At 44.5% G+C, this 17272-nt stretch overlaps 1 protein-coding gene across 12 annotated transcripts in view; it reads right to left on the bottom strand.

The window, feature by feature from the left end:
- Positions 1–17272, bottom strand: part of MARK2 (microtubule affinity regulating kinase 2) — a 55862-nt gene that overhangs the window by 31896 nt on the left and 6694 nt on the right. For 3 of the 12 annotated variants that reach the window (XM_019954885.2, XM_019954883.2, XM_019954892.2), the window contains exon 1: positions 14583–16727. The exons of 1 other annotated variant lie outside the window; for it this stretch is intronic. In XM_019954885.2, the coding sequence (XP_019810444.1) occupies positions 14583–14645 (63 nt within the window). In that variant the 5' untranslated portion in view covers positions 14646–16727. Of the gene's footprint in view, positions 1–6563; positions 6622–14582; positions 16732–16768; positions 16998–17272 lie in introns of those variants that run through there. 8 more of the 12 variants (XM_019954887.2, XM_019954896.2, XM_019954882.2 and 5 more) reach the window with 5 other exon arrangements.

Below are 17272 nucleotides of genomic sequence, written 5' to 3'. Positions count from 1 at the left end.
CTAAGCTAAGTCACTTCAGTCGTGTCTGACTCTGTGCGACTCCATAGACGGCAACCCACCAGGCTCCCCCGTCCCTGGGATTCTCCAGGCAAGAACACTGGAGTGGGCTGCATTTCCTTCTCCAATGCATGAAAGTGAAAAGTGAAAGTGAAATTGCTCAGTTGTGTGTGACTCTTTGCCACCCCATGGACTGCAGCCTTCCAGGCTCCTCCATCCATGGGATTTTCCAGGCAAGAGTACTGGAGTGGGGTGCCAGTGCCTTCTCCAACACACATGTAATAGGTGCACATATATGTAAAACTGGTTTTCAGATCCACAGTTTCCGGATTTTCCCTTCATCTGGCTGGCTCCCTTTTCCCGCCTGCAGCTCCAGCCCTGCCCTTGTCCCTTCTTGGAGTCTCACCCTGGGCTCCTGCCACCTGTCTTCTCATGTCCTTCCAGACCTCCAGCCTTTGCCGCCACCTCCTACTGCCTGGAACACTGCCTCTATCCTCCGCTCCCATTCTCCTTCCTGGTCAGCCTCAGCTCAGACATCGGATCCTCCGGGAAGTTTTCCCTGCCCTCACAGGGTCCTGACCTGTCACTCCAGGCGTCCTGAGGACAGCAGCCTTCTTGCACTAGGACCTGGCTCCTGAGGAATGGCCAGCCTCCTTCACAACTCTAGATGGTTGTCTTGTTCACCACTGTGCAAGACTGCGGCTGCTGCTGCTAAGTCACCTCAGTCGTGTCCGACTCTGTGTGACCCCAAAGACGGCAGCCCACCAGGCTCCCCCGTCCCTGGGATTCTCCAGGCAAGAACACTGGAGTGGGTTGCCATTTCCTTCTCCAATGCATGAAAATGAAAAGTGAAAGTGAAGTCACTCAGTTGTGCCCGCCTCTTAGCGACTCCACGGACTGCAGCCTACCAGGCTCCTCCATCCACGGGAGTTTCCAGGCAAGAGTACTGGAGTGGGGTGCCATCACATTCTCCGGTGTGAGACTAGGCGTGACCTAAGGGAAGTTCCAGGGCTTCAGTCAACTCCATGTCCTCAGTGCCCAGCACCTCACATGCTTTCAAGAAATGCTCTCCTATTCATGAGAGAAAGCCAAGGGCAGGGTCTTCCTGCCTTTTTCAGAGTGACTCTTTACCCGACAACCCTTAGCACATCTCTGCTCCACGTGACTGCTTCAACCTAGGCCAGGGCTAGAGAGCTGGCGCCTGTGGCTTTCAATCCATTCTCCAGGGCCTTCTGGTGCCTCTACAGACGCAGTCTCTGGCAGGATTTCAGAGCTCGTGGCCAGTGTGGAGCTGGGGCCGACTGCCCTTCCACCTGTCCTTTCCCAGCCTCCCCTCTGCTCTGAGGGCTGCAGGGAGACCCTGCACAGGCCTGCTGAGCAAGAGGACTGCTTCTGCAGTGAAGCAATGGGGGTACAGCTCCAAGTCCCCGAGAGAGCAAGTGTAGATCCAGCACCACCCAAACAGGTTGTATCGCTTGAGCCAGTCGTTCACCCTCCTGGGACCTGTTTCCCCACTTGCACAAGGGGCTGGCAGTGAGCTCGGAGGGTCTATCCTCGGTGGACGTGAGGGCTCTCAGTGTCTGTGTGCTCACAAGCCTTCCAGCAGGAAGTGGGCACGGTCTGCACGTTCTGAAGACCACATCCTGACCCTGTCTTACATTGCGTCAAAGCCTGGCTCTGTAACTAACCCTCACCTAACATGTCTTGGACACCAAGCTCACACACTGGAAAACCTCTTCCTCCTAGGGCTGAGAAAATTCAAGTTAAGCTACGTGACAACTCTGGACTTAGAAACACTACAACCCTGAACTCAGTGTGCCCTAGGCCAGAATCCTCTTCCTCTCGAGACTTCATTTACCCACAATTTACCAGCTCCTCACCACTCCCAGCCTCTCTGCACACCACGCATGTGGCCACAAGGTGCAAGGAGAGGTACAGTGACCCACAGTCTTCCCAGCAGGCCTGAGGGCCCTGCAGCCTCAGCCTCAGCAGTTCTGAGTAGGCGAGCCCCTGGCAGGGCAGGTGGCACACCCAGTGCCCAGCACTTGCCCCCCGCCCCTCTCAGTACGACTTCCTAGCAGCCCAGCGCCATGGAGGGCTCCTGGGCGGGGAACTGCCTGCTTGCCCACCATGGTAGCCCACCCATGAGGAGAAACCCATTTGGCAAAGCCAGCAAGCAGCAGTTTCACCCTCCCTGCCCAGTGCGGGGGGAGGGGAAGGCGGGTCCAAGCAGACCAGTCCAACAGGTCCTTTTCCCACCACCCTACACAGCTGGTCTCTTCTGCACTGCTTCATAACTGCTTCATGACGCTGCAAGTGTCGGAGCTCTCACACTCTGAGTCACAAAGACCAGGGAATCAAGAAGAAAATAGAAAATGGCCATCTCATTCTTGCCCTACCTGCAAAAGTCCTGGGAAACACAGTCCCTGACCTCACAGGTTTTGGTCAGTTCCGAGAGGTAACTGATCTTCCCTAAGACGCTCACAGAAAGGTGCCGAGGTGCTGTGAAGCCAGTTCTTCGGTGCCATGCTCCCGAGCGGCTCTCCCACTAAAATAACTCCACAGTCTTCTGATAAAGACCCCACAGCCTCTCCAACCCTGGACTAAACTCCCAACAGTGTCCCTCTGTTCACCCATTGCAAAAGCGGGGAAGATGAGGCCAATTTATAACCAGAGACAACAATGCAGCCAGAGGTGCTGTGTGTCCGGGGCAAGAACACAACTCAGCAAAGCTGGGAGGGCTCTCTCGGCTCCGCTCCTAGTTCAGGAAGCCACAGGGTCCCTCAGCAGTGCACGCCCTCCTTGCGGTCTCCTCTCTGGGTTCGTAAGACAATCCAGTGATAGGGGAAAACATCCTCCTTAGCCTCTCATCCTGAAAAAGTCGTTCTTTTTTGTCATTATTGAACCTATTAAGGTGAACCTGTTAAGACCTGTGACTTACATGGTCAAAAACTGAATAGACAGATGTCTGATTCACAAATCAATACAGACACACTTTCCCAAGGGTGGTGGTAAGTGAAGAATAATACCCATGTTGTAATTTTTCTTTTCTTTTTTTATTTCACAAGTAATTCATTGAGAGATGGTCATGTGCAAAGCACTCTAACAGACTCTAGGGAAGAAAGGGAAGGATAAAATACAGCCCAGCCTTCAATAGACCTGCCTCTCTAATAGGAGAGGGAAGCACAAATCATACTACCTAACGCAGGACCGAATCCAGGAACCAGAGTTACAGTCTGCCTATGCCCTCCAATTTACTAGATGCTTCTTGTTTAATCACCAAGTCGTGTCCAACTCTTTGCAACCATGTGGACTGTAGCCCACCAGGCTCCTCTGTCCATGGGATTTTTCAGGCAAAAATAGTGCAGTGGGTGGCCATTTCCTTCTCCAGGGGATCTTCCCTGACCCAGGGATTGAACCTGCCTCTTCCGCATTGTAGGCAGATTCTTTACCACTGAGCCACCAGGGAAGCCCCCTCTGGTAGCAAGAACATAGAGCAATTTAAGTCAGGACTTTGTTATTTTTCAGAGAGATTTAGAGATCCCCAGGTCCCGCTTCTAGCTAGGACCATGAGTTTTGCCAGGATCTATCTAAACCCTGAGACGTCAATGAATGGGGATGCCTGCCCACAGAATGGGCTGTGATGAGAGCTGTGAGATGCTGATAAGAGGAAATCAACTCGGGGAGATGCACTGGCCAGTCAGTCATTCAGTCTTCCTTGTCTCATCCCCATCTAGAAACCAGAGACAGGCCCAATATACAAGCAAAGATGATACAGGAAAGGCTTAAGCACAAAGTCAAAAAAGTTGTTCGGGGCTAAGGTCATGCAAATCAAGTCAAAAAATGCCCCTGGCATTAGAACAGAACAGGCTGCTCTTGGTGAAAGTGTGGAAGACTTCCTAAAGCTCTGTATCCAGAGCCCCAAAACTCAGTGCCAGCTGTGACTGCGGAGGCATGTTAACACATTTATCCTCTTCTCTCCCAATTATCAGTTGTCAAGCCTGGTCTCCCTCATCAATTCATTCATTCAGTGTTATAGCTTGCTGTACACTAATATCAGTTTTTAAGTCGTATTCTTAATCAGCAGGCTACCAGCAATATCAGAATTCTTCTGGAAGGTTTTAAGAAGGAATGAATACTCACTCCTGAAAGTACTTAGAAATTCCCTGGACAAACAGAAGATTCTATATCGTCTTAAAAATAAAACAAACAAAAATCAAAGTTAATTCAGGGCCTGGGAATAAAGATTAAGGCCCCAGTCCTCCTCTGTTGGGAGAAAAATAATTCTGAAGCTAGTTCTTTTTTTTTTGGGTAAACTGAAGTTGAGAGGAGGGAGGTGGGAAGGGGGTTCAGGATGGGTTCAGGATGAATCAGCCACGTGCACCTGTGGCTGATTCATGTCCATGTTTGGCAAAAACCACCACAATACTGTAAGGTAATTACCCTCCAATTAAAATAAATTTAAAAAAAACCCTGAAGTTTAGTTGACTTACAATATTTCAGGTGTACAGGAAAGTGATTCAGTTAAATATGTGTGTGTGTGTACACAAACATATACATATTCTTTTCTATGATAAGTTATTGCAAGACACTGAATACAGTTATATCGTTCCCTCTGCTATACGGTAGGTCCTTTTTGTTTATATATTTTATATGGAGTTCTATCTTAAAAATGATAAAGCTAGTGAGACTTGGTCCACATCACTCAAAAGAAAATCATTTCCCGAAATTACAAAAATAAATAAGTAGATGAAGGAGAATGCGGACTGGCTTGCTGAAAATCTTCCCTACAGCAGACAGCAGATTAGCCACATGAGATTCTTTTGGGATGGTTTACCATGCAGAATTTTAGAACAAAAAGCATTCCAAACGTGAAACTGGGAGCTCAGCACCTAAACATTTATTAGTAAGAAAAATTCTCACACCACAATCACAATGAAGGTTTAACATCGTCTGACATTTTGTCATTAAGGGATCGGTTTTAACTGTAGATTTGGCAGCTTGCCCTATCGGCTGTTTCACAAGCAGCTTTCTGAGGTTTCAAGAAAGGCAGGGTGTTTGCTTTTAAACACTATCTTAAAAATACGTATTTCAGAACAGGGTTCAACCACTCCAAGACAGAAGGAGGGAACGAAAACTGAACCAGATAAAGGATTCTGATGCTACCAAACATAAAGGGAGCACACCAGAGGTGCAGGAGAGGAAAAGACACTGCTTGCCACCAGCAGCAAAATGCCAAAAAAAGTCAAGTTAGCACTTCTTATGGCCAAGTTAAAAAATAAGGATGGCACTAAAGACATGAGGTTGATAAAAGGAAATCTTCATCTCTTCAAAATACACTTAACTAACTCAAATCTATTTTATTTAAAAACAAAACCACCCAACAGTTCCACACCAACGCGAAGGACGGTCATCTAATCAATTAGCAGCCACACCTCTCTGCCCAGCGTGATGCGGTAATTAAGGGAGAGATTCTTCTCCCTGGGAATACAAGTACAGAAGGGCAGAGCCCCTAAGGACCTAACCCATTATGACAGCCTTTTCATTAGCGAGAGAACACCGCCATGCGCTCTCCAAGGAAGCAGTGGCCTGCATCACTACAGAGCACCTGTGTGTGAACAGCAGCCACCTCTGAGGACAGATGAAAATGTGCTGGCAGCAGGAAGAGGGGAGGGGCAGAACCACTCAAAAAATTTAGCAGGCTGAGCTTCTTACCATAATTCACATGGACCATGGTTTTTCCACTGTAATAAAAGGATGGATTCTAAATTGACGTAGAAACGGCACATAACCATGATCTTAGAAAAGTGAAACAGGTTTGAACACAAATACAATCACTCAGCTGAACTCTTTTTCTACTAGGGGCAGCCAGAGGGGCGCAAGTGGGGAAGTGTGATGCTTGAATCAAGGGCAGCAGTCCACCCCTTTACCCTTGCCCCATGCTGGGATCTTAAAAAATCAGCTCAAAATTTCAGAATTTAGTTAATACAATCAAAACCTGTAACAGGATAAAAGAAAAGGCACTATCATACCAGGAGTGACACGCAAGTAAATCATACCACAAACTTACAAACTCAAGTTAACTGAAATTCCAGAGATTCACTCATTGAGAAACAGCTCCCAAAATCTAGGAGGACCACAGGCAGAGTTTCAGGAGACAGGAGTGATCAAAAGACCGACAAAGGCAAACAGGAAGCAGCGGCATATTACACAAGCAACGGGATAAAGAGACACAGCAGGATGGCCAGAGTTCAGCTCCCAGGACTGAACTGGCAAGTCCCAAACACACACAGGGTCCTGGCACTACCAGCTACAGTGCTCAGTGTCCTTGGCAATCAAGGCCAAACACACACACACACACACAAAAAGGCCAAACACAAGCAGCTCTGGGCCTCTGCGTGTGGAACTGTACATAATGGCATGTAAAAAGAAAATATTAGTTTCATAAGGATAAAACACAGTTAAGGTCCACAAACAAAAGTTTCCTGGGGGTGGGGGCAGCGGGAGTGAGGTGCTACCAAGCAGGACAGGCAAATCTAAGAATCCAAATGTCTTAGGCTACTTACTTGCGGGTTACCAATTTAAGGTCTTAAGACTCCGGTTTTTCTAGAGGTTCTTGGAATTCTAGAAGATGAGAAGAGATGAACAGGAAAATCGGAAGCCAGGATTAAATAGTAAGGTTAAAAAAAAGTTTCCCATAAGCTGTTAAGACAAGGGAGATAAACCCAGAGAGCTGCATCTCCACACCATGCTACCTTTACGACAGGCCTCAGTGGGCAGAGACCACGCAGGACTCTGAAGCCGGCGGGGGAGGCGTGCTCTGCCCCACACCGACTAGGAGCTAGTCCTAAGGAATCTATCTTCTACTGCCTGGACACAACTGAAACCAGAGCCAAAGTGCTCTTCATGGTCAGGAAAGTCTTGTTCTAACACCAACAAACACTCTGACTACATGAGTCTGTTACCTTAAACAGAGTTACTCAACATTTCTGGGCCTCTGTTTCCTCATCTGCAAAGTGGGGAAAATAATAAGATCTACTATCTTACAAAGATTAAATGAATTAATGAATGTAAAACAGCTAGTTAAACAAGTGTCTGGGGCAAAGTGCTCAATAAATGCTGGTTATTATGATATGACAGCTAAAGACACTAGCCTCAGAGCAAATGGCACCCTGTGGGAATGGGTGGGGGCACTGTCTACTCTTCAAGTACTTAGTCTATTGCCTTTAAGAGTTTCCCAACCACTTGGAACAGACTAATGTACTTAGAGGGCCATCCAGGAGGCACCGTTACTGAGTCACTGCCTTAGCTAACAGAGTGAACAAATCTCCTTTGAAAGCAAAAGTCTGTCTTCCATACAGACCAGGGGCCGGAGAGAGAGAAAAAAGCACATCAAGTTCACTTTAGGAATTGAAGTGAAAGCCACATGTGTATCCGAAAAGAAACATGCTTTGTGTAAAAAGCAGAGGATTATGGGACTTGCTGAGTGATGGGAAATAGAGCTATAATCCCACAAGTCTATATGTAGACACAAATTGATATAAGGTAATCACTTGATTAAACTTTTTTAATGATTCTGATGAGAAGTGATCCTGAGCAAATGAGATGAGTGTAAGCAGATTTGCTTAAAGCTGATCCAAGTGACTACTGGAGGAGGCCCAAAGGTCTACTATTAGAGGTACTAAGAGAAGCTTTTACATGTGAGAGGTGCTTCGTTGAGAGAATGAATACAAACAAACGAACAGGTGGAAAACAATCAAGCAGTTTAGAAATATATTTACTGCAACCGTGTCTCTTAAAGATTCATCAAGCAAAGATAAAAGTCCACACGCTGTTACATACACACAAATCCGCTTAACCTCTTCCAAGAGAAAGCACAGCACACTTTCATGAAAATGGGGTTTGGCAGGCAAGCTTCACTAAGAGACGGGGCCAACAAAGAGTTAAGCTAAGAAGAAACAGGAACCGAGTGTATAGGCTCTGCAGCCACTCTGAAGACAGACTGTTGGGTGTTCTGGCCTTAGTGAGTGCCTGGAGCCAACCGGCCTTCAGCTATTATGGGGACCAAGGTTTTTCAAGGATAGAGGCTATGCAAGCTTTGCAGTTTTCAAATTTGGAATTGACCAATAGCCAATACATAAGCTTAAAAAAACACAAACTACTGTCATAATGAGTAAGCCAAATTATTTTTTTAATGGAAAAAAAAAAAGGTCAATGCCCCTATTAGAAGGAGGAAATGAGCCAAACTTGGTTAAAGTCTAGCTTCCTTAGCTAGATACACTGCAAACCAAGCAGCAAGTGCCTTCCTGCAGTTCAGCCAGGACTCTGGGAATTGCAAAACAAAGGCTCATTATGAGGTCATAGTCAGTAGCCAGCCAATCAAGGACAGGGATGGTCAACTCCCTACTTGTCTACAACAGCAATTCTCACACTCCTGGAAAACCCTTTATGCTCTTATTACTAAGGGCCTCAAATAGCTTTTGTTGATTCAGATTAGAGCTACTGTATTATAACTTAAACTGAGAAAATGTTAATCTATTATTTCATTTAAAATATAGTACTGAACTCATTACAACTGTGTATTAATAACTATTTTCCAACATATCAAGTTAATGCATATCATCATAGTAAAATCTAGGTTAACTTTTAAAACTTAATTATTAAATCTACAACAAGGATGAAACCCTGAAAACATTATGCTAAGTGAAATGAGACAGAAACAAAAAGACAAATACTGTATGACTCTACTTATATGAAGTGTTCAGAACAAACAAATTCACAGAGAAAGTAGAAAAAAGGTTACCAAAGGCTGGGGGAGGGAAAGATGGGGAATTACTGTTTATCGATATAGATTTTCTGTTTGGGATGACCAGAAAGTTCTACAAATAGTGGGGGTGGCTACATTGTTAATGGATTTCATGCCACTGGACTATATACTTAAAAATGTAAATTTTGTGTTACCCATATTTGACCACAATGAAAAAACAAAAGCACAAGGCCATGAGAAAATTTCAGACTACCGTAAATGAGGAGCACTGTATAAAATAACTAACCAGCATTCTTCAAAACTGTCAGTGTCAGGAAGGACATGAAAAGACCGAGGAGACTATGGAGACATGACAGCTAAACGCAATATGGGTTCCTGGGCTGGATCCTAGACAGGAAAAGTACACCAGGAGGAAAACTGATGAGATCTGAAGTTGTCTGGTTAACAGTATGATACCAAGACTAACTATCAGCTTTGACACGTGTTCTACAGTTATATAAGATTTAACTTAAGGGGAAGCTGGCTGAAGAACATACAAAAACTTTGGATTATTTTTGTTAACTCTTCAAAGTTCAAAATTTAAAAGAAATAAAAATTTAACTGTTTAAAAACTCTCATAAGGTCAAAGTTATGTATTCATAGGAGACGAGCCAACTTTAGTCAAAGTCCCTCTGGTCACAGAGAACCAGCTTTCTCAGAGAGAACGACAGCAGACCAAGGCAGCAAATGCCTTTGTGAGTCCAGTCAGGACTAAAAAGGTTCTGTGAATGGCAAAAAAATTTTTTTTTTTAAATTTTTATGAAATTATCAAGAAATCAACTGAACAAAGCCAGGAAGAATTAACTTGGTTTGTCTACAACTGTGGTTCTTACACTTCTTGGTTTCAGAAAGTCTTTGCAGTATTAAAAATAACCCAAATCTCCCAAAAGATTCTGTTTATATGAATCATACCTACCAATGTCTCCATTCATTTAAAAGAACATTAGTAAACCCATTACATGTAAACATTACTTACTTAATTTTAATGAAAAAAAAAAAATGTATTTTCCAAGCCACAACTTCACACAGACCAAAGGAAGTCCACTTGAACTAATTTTTATAATGCAATCAAAACACAATGCCAAACACCCCCCCAAAAAAAACCTAACAAACTGAAGAATAGAAAAAGAAAAAATGAGAAAAATTACAAATAAGAGAAAGGGAAAATGAGAAAAGGAAAAAAGTCAGGGAATAAAGAGAAAAAAATGGGGGAAATAAACAAACCACAGATAAAACAACAATCAAAAAATCTGACAGGGCCAATGCTGTATGTATTAGAAGAAGGAAATGGAAAGACACACATGTACCCCAACGTTCATCGCAGCACAGTTTATAATAGCCAGGTCATGGAAGCAACCTAGATGTCCATCAGCAGACAAATGGATAAGAAAGCTGTGGTACATATACACAATGGAATATTGCTCAGCCATTAAAAAGAATACATTAGAATCAGTTTAATGAGGTGGATGAAACTGGAGCCTATTATACAGAGTGAAGCCAGAAAGAAAACCACCAATACAGTATACTAACGCATATATATGGAATTTAGAAAGATGGTAACGATAACCCTGTATGTGAGACAGCAAAAGAGACACAGATGTATAGAACAGTCTTTTGGACTCTGTGGGAGAGGGAGAGGGTGGGATGACTTGGGAGAATGGCACTGAAACATGTATATCATCATATGTGAAACAAATCGCCAGTCCAGGTTCGATGCAAGATACTGGATGCTCGGGGCTGGTGCACTGGGATGACCCAGAGGGATGGTATGGGGAGGGAGGTGGGAGGGTTCAGGATGGGGAACATGTGTGCACCCGAGGCGGATCCATGTGGATATATGGCAAAACCAATACAATATTGTAAAGTAATTAGCCTCCAATTAAAATAAATAAATTTATTTAAAAAAAAACAAAAAAAGGAGGAGGAGGAAGTAAGCTCCCTTGGGTCAAAGTCTCTGAGGCCCAGGCAGGCATGATTACAGGGGCTGGGCTGCAAACAAGGGCTCCCTATGAAGTCATCGCAGATAACCAGGCCAAGACTGAGGACAGTCAACCCAGGTTTTGTCTACAACAAAGGTTTTTCTCACTTTTTGGTCTCAAGAACCCTTCACATTCTTAAAACATTTATGGAGGACTGCAGAGATCTTTTGTTTATGTGGGTCATAGCTGTCAACAGTAACCTTATTAAAAACTGAAACTGATTTTTTAAAGTATTTTTATTTGTTTAAAATAACAACAAACCCATTACCTGTTTACACAAATAACCCATTTTTTAAATGCAGAAACTACTTCTAAAACAAAATGAAATTCATAACAAGAGTTGCACTGTTTTATACTCCAAGACATCTCTTTCACGTCAAGCTTAATGAAAGAGATATTTCTTGTATCTGCTTCTGCATTCAGTGTGTTTCCATAGGTTGGGTGAAAGATACAAAAATTTCATTTCACACAGATGTGTAGTTGGAAAATGAAGTTTAATAGCCTTTCAAATATTGAGGATTTTCTTTGATACTAGACCAAAACTCCACAAGTGGCTGTTTTTAAGGGCTAGCTGCAATGTGCAACCTGAGATTTTATCAAATGCATCTTTTGTGTACTTTTACATTAAAATCCATTGGTCACCTTGCACTGTGAGTTGCTCTTTTACTTACCGATAACTGATAACTGAGGAACTAACAAGGTGATCCAACCAGTCCATCCTAAAGGAAATCAGTTCTGAATATTCATTGGAAGGACTGGTGTTGAAGCTGAAACTCCAATACTTTGGCCGCCTGATTCGAAGAGTTGACTCACTGGAAAAGACCCTAATGCTGGGAAAGATTGAAGGTGGGAGGAAAAGGGGACAATAGAGGATGAGGTGGTTGGATGGCATCATCGACTCGATGGACATGGGTTTGAGTAAATTCAGGGAGTTGGTGATGGACAGGGAGGCCTGGCGTGCTGCAGTCCATGGGGTCGCAGAGTTGGACACAACGGAGTGACTGAACTGAACTGAATCAAGGAAATATTCCTTCACTGACTATGCAGAATTTCCAAATACTGGGATTTCATACAATATCAGAAAATCATACTCCATTAATCTTACCACCAATCTCATCAAAAAGAGTGTGACAAATTCAAGTTTTCCAAAATTCTAATTTTTGCTTGAAAACTTGGATTTTATCACTGGCAATGATGACAGGCTCGCTCTGTTCAATTTCAAGAAGACGTTCACTAAACACTGAAATATGAATAACTATAGTTTGTCCATCAATTGTTATTTCAAGTAAAAATGATCCGTTCAGCTGGGTCAGCTCCAACACACAAGAGCATTTTCCCCAGACAGCTGGACTATGGTTAAGAGCTGCAATGCTCCAAATCCATGGATACTCTGCGTTTCATCACTTGGCATACCAGAGTCCTTTACTGGAGGACTGAGATTTAATTAAAAAAAAAAAAAAAAAAACAACTAAAAACACGAAACACACAATTTTCAGTGCTTCACCCAGGACGTTCTTAAGTGACAATGAGTTGTTTTTTTTTTTTAAACCACAAGTGTGTAGAGGAAAGTCCGTGACTGACCACCAGCAGAGTTTGGTGCCCCTACCCTGATTCATGTCCTGGCGCCAGCAGTTTTCTCTGCTGCTCGCTGCTTCGGTACCAACAATGCAACTGGAAACAAAGCTGCTCCAGGAAAAGCCATGAGAGCCAAAAAAGTCATTCAACTCTTTGCGTATTTACCACAACTTGTGTTTTGTTGTGAGCATTCCCATGAGAGAAAATACTTTTTGAAGTGTAGGTGCTGGTGATACAAGTTGAGCCATGCCTATATATGTGCTCATTTCTAAGGTTAAAGTAAAATTCTATCAACAAGATATTAACTCAGTCTTCATGTCTGCAGCTCAATCTTTAATTCAACAACACAGTAACATGAAGTGGAACTGCCCTGAACTTTACTTTTTATCCAGTGTGCATTCAGGAATGCCAGCTGTTCAAAACTTTTTATCCGTCTCTCAGCTACTGGGTGGGCTTCTCTGGACAAAGCAATAACTCATCCTGTAAGAGGCTTCAGTGACTTTGGCATTTCTAGCTGGAAACACTGGAACAAGTTTTGGATTTTAAAGAGACTGTGGTATGTACGCTTAAAACACGTAGTCCCTTTGTCTGTCATCTCTGACGACTGCTCTTGAGCGATGCTGCAACTTAACTGGCACCTCGCAGTGGCAGTTGTAGTGTTAAGTCGCTCAGTCCTGTCTGACTCTGCAACCCCGTGGACTGCAGCCTGCCAGGTCTCCCTGTCCATGGAATCCTCCAGGCAAGAATACTGGAGTGGGTTGCCATTTCCTTCTCCAAGGGATGTTCCTAACCCAGGGATCAAACCCTGGTCTCCTGCATTGCAGGCAGATTCTGTACTGTCTGAGCCACCAGGGAAGGCCAACCAGCACCCTAATACTACGTGAAAACACTAAAAATAAAGTGCACACAATAAGCTACATTATTAGCATCTATAAAGATGAGAAGACACTTTTTATTATGATTCTTTTCTTTTAAATTTTTTTCATCTCTTGTTTACAGTTTTGCCAAGTTTCTTCAGAGTGATCCCTCCCTTTCACTTGTTGATATGTTTCTAACTGCAGTAAACAGAGCTAGCAGCTGTGTTTGAGAAAGCAAAACTTCCAACCTTCCTTTTTTAAGCCAACAATTCATCCTTAAATATAAGAAAAACACTATGAATTTTCCTCTATTTTAGAATAAAACAAAATTAAGGCTAAAGTAAGTTATAAATATAATTTTAAGAATTATTAGTTTCCCCCAAAGTTTTTACAAGTAAGTGCTGGAAGTTGAACTTACTTCTCATGTTTCTTCAAAGGTGCCAGGAAAATGCTGGGATTTTAAAATAACTATTTATTGGTCAATAATGAGGTTTATAGAAATTACAACAGGTATACTGAAGAAAGCTAGTAACAGCACAGTAGAAGTGATAAGAACAAATCAAGTTCATCACCAAAAACTTCCATATTTACACCTTAAAGTACTACCTTAAAAATTCCAAGAAAAACAAAAATAAAGAAGCACACACTGAAAAAAAAAAAAAAGGCAGCACATACTCTATTAGCCAAGAGTGATAATGTCAATACACATCCCTTAGCCTCTGGAAAACACTGACTACTGGTGAGAAAATGAGAGTGAAACAAGCAAATATAGCAATAATGTTACAAGGAAAATTATTTGGATTTTGTATAACACCAAACAGGTCTTAGGGACCCCAAGGGTCCCCAGACTACACTTTGAGAACCAACACAGTGTTACCAAAAGTATTAAGTACCTCCTCAGATCTCTCCCAAGACATGCTCTAGAGTTTTGGCATTCCTGATTGCCCAGAACTAGCTTAGACCCTGTCACCAGGAAAACTGGGATGCCAAGTCAGGCTTCACTGAGGAAAGTGGCTCCAGAGACAAAAAAAGAAAATGTTTTCCAAAGCAGGGAGCTCTTAACTTTACACAAATCAGAGAAATAGGAGAAAGAAAGGACTGGGTGGTTCTGGGATTCTATACATGAAGGAGACCTCAGACTATCAAAATTCCCCTTCTGAGCCAGGCCACAAAAGAGGCATACAAACAGGTAAGGCAGTGGGACATGGAGATGAAAACCCAAGAAGGACAGTGACAAGGAAGGAACAGGGTTCAAAGAAACTGAACAGAAAAAAAAGGAAGTGAGACAAGCCAGCAGAGGGTCAAAAGGAAGAGGAAAATGCAGTGAAAGAAATATTCTGAGATGAGCCCTGCAGCAGCGACACTTACCTTTTTTCCCTGCCACAGTGGCAACGCAAAAAAACTGAGCAACTTGCTGCTCTGATAAGGCATTTAGGCTCTAGAAGCACAAGCAAGGAACATCAACAGGAGCCAACTGAGACCAAAACCTCAGCTCAAGATTCAAAGTCCACAAATCCACAGGAACGGCTGAGAAATGGCTGTCACCCTCCCAGGTTCCCAAAGGGGAGGCTTTCTTCTCACTTCAGAAAAGCCAACAAAGGTAACCAGAACCTGCCCTTGCAGCCCCTCGGCGAGCAGAAAAGGAACCTGAAATCACCAGCTGCTAGGTTCTCATGTGCTCTTTAAGAGAAACAGGGAGCTTTCTCCTGCTGCCAAAGGGTAGACACGCCTTGTGAAGAAAGGAACGTGAGCAAAGAAATCCAATCCTGGTGCCAGGTGGGGCCTCCTCTAATACCCAGATCCCAGCAACACAGAAAAGCCGGGTTCCGGGGGCTAGATCTGGCCTTCCAGCCAGTGAAGAGACTGCACACCCACCACCACCACCACCACCACTCACAGCACAGAAGTACGGGCCCGCGGAGGGCGTGTGTTTCTTTTTCCTTTAATCAATAAAGCTGCCCAATATTGGTATCTTGTCAATACATGCACTTTAAAAAAAGTGCTTTCGAAAGTATATAAACCTCTCCAGTCAGTCAGTTCGATCGCTCCAACTCTTTGTGACCCCATGGACTGCAGCACGTCAGGCTTCCTCGTCCATCACCAACTCCCTGAGCTTGCGCAAACTCAGGTCCATCGAGTCGATGGTGCCAGCCAACCATCTCAACCTCTGTTGTCCCCTTCTCCTAGATCTCTCCAGATCAGATCAGTCGCTCAGTCGTGTCCGACTCTTTGCGACCCCATGAATCGCAGCACACCAGGCCTCCCTGTCCGTCACCATTTCTTTCAGATAGCTGACTGGTAAAATAAAAAAAATTTTTTTAAACTTAGAAATCCTAGGAAAAGCACCTATGGAACGCCAGTCAACACAGAAATAATCCAAAGTATTTCCCTTCTAGCGACCTAGAGTTGCATGGCAGTCAGACCAGGCTTCCCTAATGGCTCAGAGGATAAAGTGTCTGCCTGCAACGCAGGAGACCCGGGTTCGATCCCTGGGTCGGGAAGATCCCCTGGAGAAGGAAATGGCAACCCATTCCAGTATTCTTGCCTGGAGAATCCCATGGACAGAGGAGCTTGGCGGACTACAGTTCACGGGGTCGCAAAGAGTCGGACATGACTGAGCGACTTCACACACGCAGACAAAATTCATTAAGTTGGTCAACTGAAACCAATTATCATATCCTATCAGGTCCTATTCTAAGTGCTTTATATTCATTAATTCTTTTAATGCTCCCAACAGCTATACCTCTAAGACAGTACTATTATAACTCCTTTTTCTTTACAGAAAAACAAACAAGCCCCATAGGGACAGAGTAAGCCCAAGGTCACAGCGGGGCCTATCCCAAGATTCCAGCTCAGGAACTCTAGTGGTAGCGCCCAATCTGACCACAGCGACACCATTTATTGGAAATTCAAAGGCGCTGGGATCCCCTTCCAACTCTGCCATAAAGTCAACTCAATCAGAGTGCTATGCTAGACCAAACGGGCCCGAGGGGCCCCGCTTCCTGTGACTGGAGAACCAGTACCTCAAACTTTTGTGGGCAAAGCAAAGCAGCAAGCCACAGACACTGCCAATGCTACGTGCAGAGACAACCAAATCGTGGCCATCTGTGGAGAGGAGGGGGGACGTGAGGTGGTGAGGGACAGCCAGCAGACCCTCAGGTCTAAAGGTGAGGAAAAAGGGGGTGCCCTGCATATTGGATCATCAGCACCCACAACAAAACCCTTCAGTCATATGGTGCTCAGGAGAGACAATGAGACCACTGCAGCAGCGGCAAGGACAGAAGCTAGAGCACTGCTCGCAGGCAGCTTCATTCATTAACCACCAGGCCGTGGACCTGGGAGCTCTCTTAGTGGGAGACTGAGGAAACAATCCTGCTATGTCAGCAGCACTGGCAGTCCGGGCGCAGGGGCCTCAGAATCCTGCTGTGTCTCCTCCCTGAGACGGATTCCCTACTATGTTCGGGAAATGCCAGCACTCGGTGACTGAAGTCTCCCACGCTTCCTACAGGTACCTCCACCAAGGACAACCAAACTGTTCCCCGTGGCTGAAGTACCTGTTGAACTGCCAAAGACCAAAACCTATTCTCTCTCCTTTCTTCTTCTCCAGTGGGCTTGGACAGACAGTTCCTATGCACCAATCCAAAAGGTCTGGGAACTGGTTGGATTTAGCAGCCAGGTCACAACAGTCAGGAGGCAGGAGTCCAGATTCCCTTCCAGATCCACAGACTGGGAGCCAAGCACAGACCTCCTGGCCAGGTGGAGGGCCTTCTGCCAAGCTGTGAACTGCAAAGAAAAGAAGCTGTACCTTCGAGATGCTGGTGAAAGGTGTGTAAGACAAAGCAGCATGAGGTGTGGAGAAAGTCCACTCACTGGAGAGGCCCAGCTCAGAGGCCAGGGGAGGGAAGGGGGTGTTTACAAACATCATCCAAACTCATGCCTCAGTGAGCAGAGCCCAGAGGAGGCAGATCTTTGAATCGCCAACTTCCCAAACAGCACAGAGGAAAATAGGCCGAGGTGGTTCAAAACCAGCTTGACTGGTTCTACAGAGAAGTCGCTGG

Source organism: Bos indicus, chromosome 29, assembly GCF_029378745.1.
Source record: "Bos indicus isolate NIAB-ARS_2022 breed Sahiwal x Tharparkar chromosome 29, NIAB-ARS_B.indTharparkar_mat_pri_1.0, whole genome shotgun sequence".
Classification (NCBI taxonomy): Eukaryota; Metazoa; Chordata; class Mammalia; order Artiodactyla; family Bovidae; genus Bos; species Bos indicus.
Note: the sequence above shows the minus strand (reverse complement) of the source record. Positions and strands in the feature narration are given on the sequence as shown.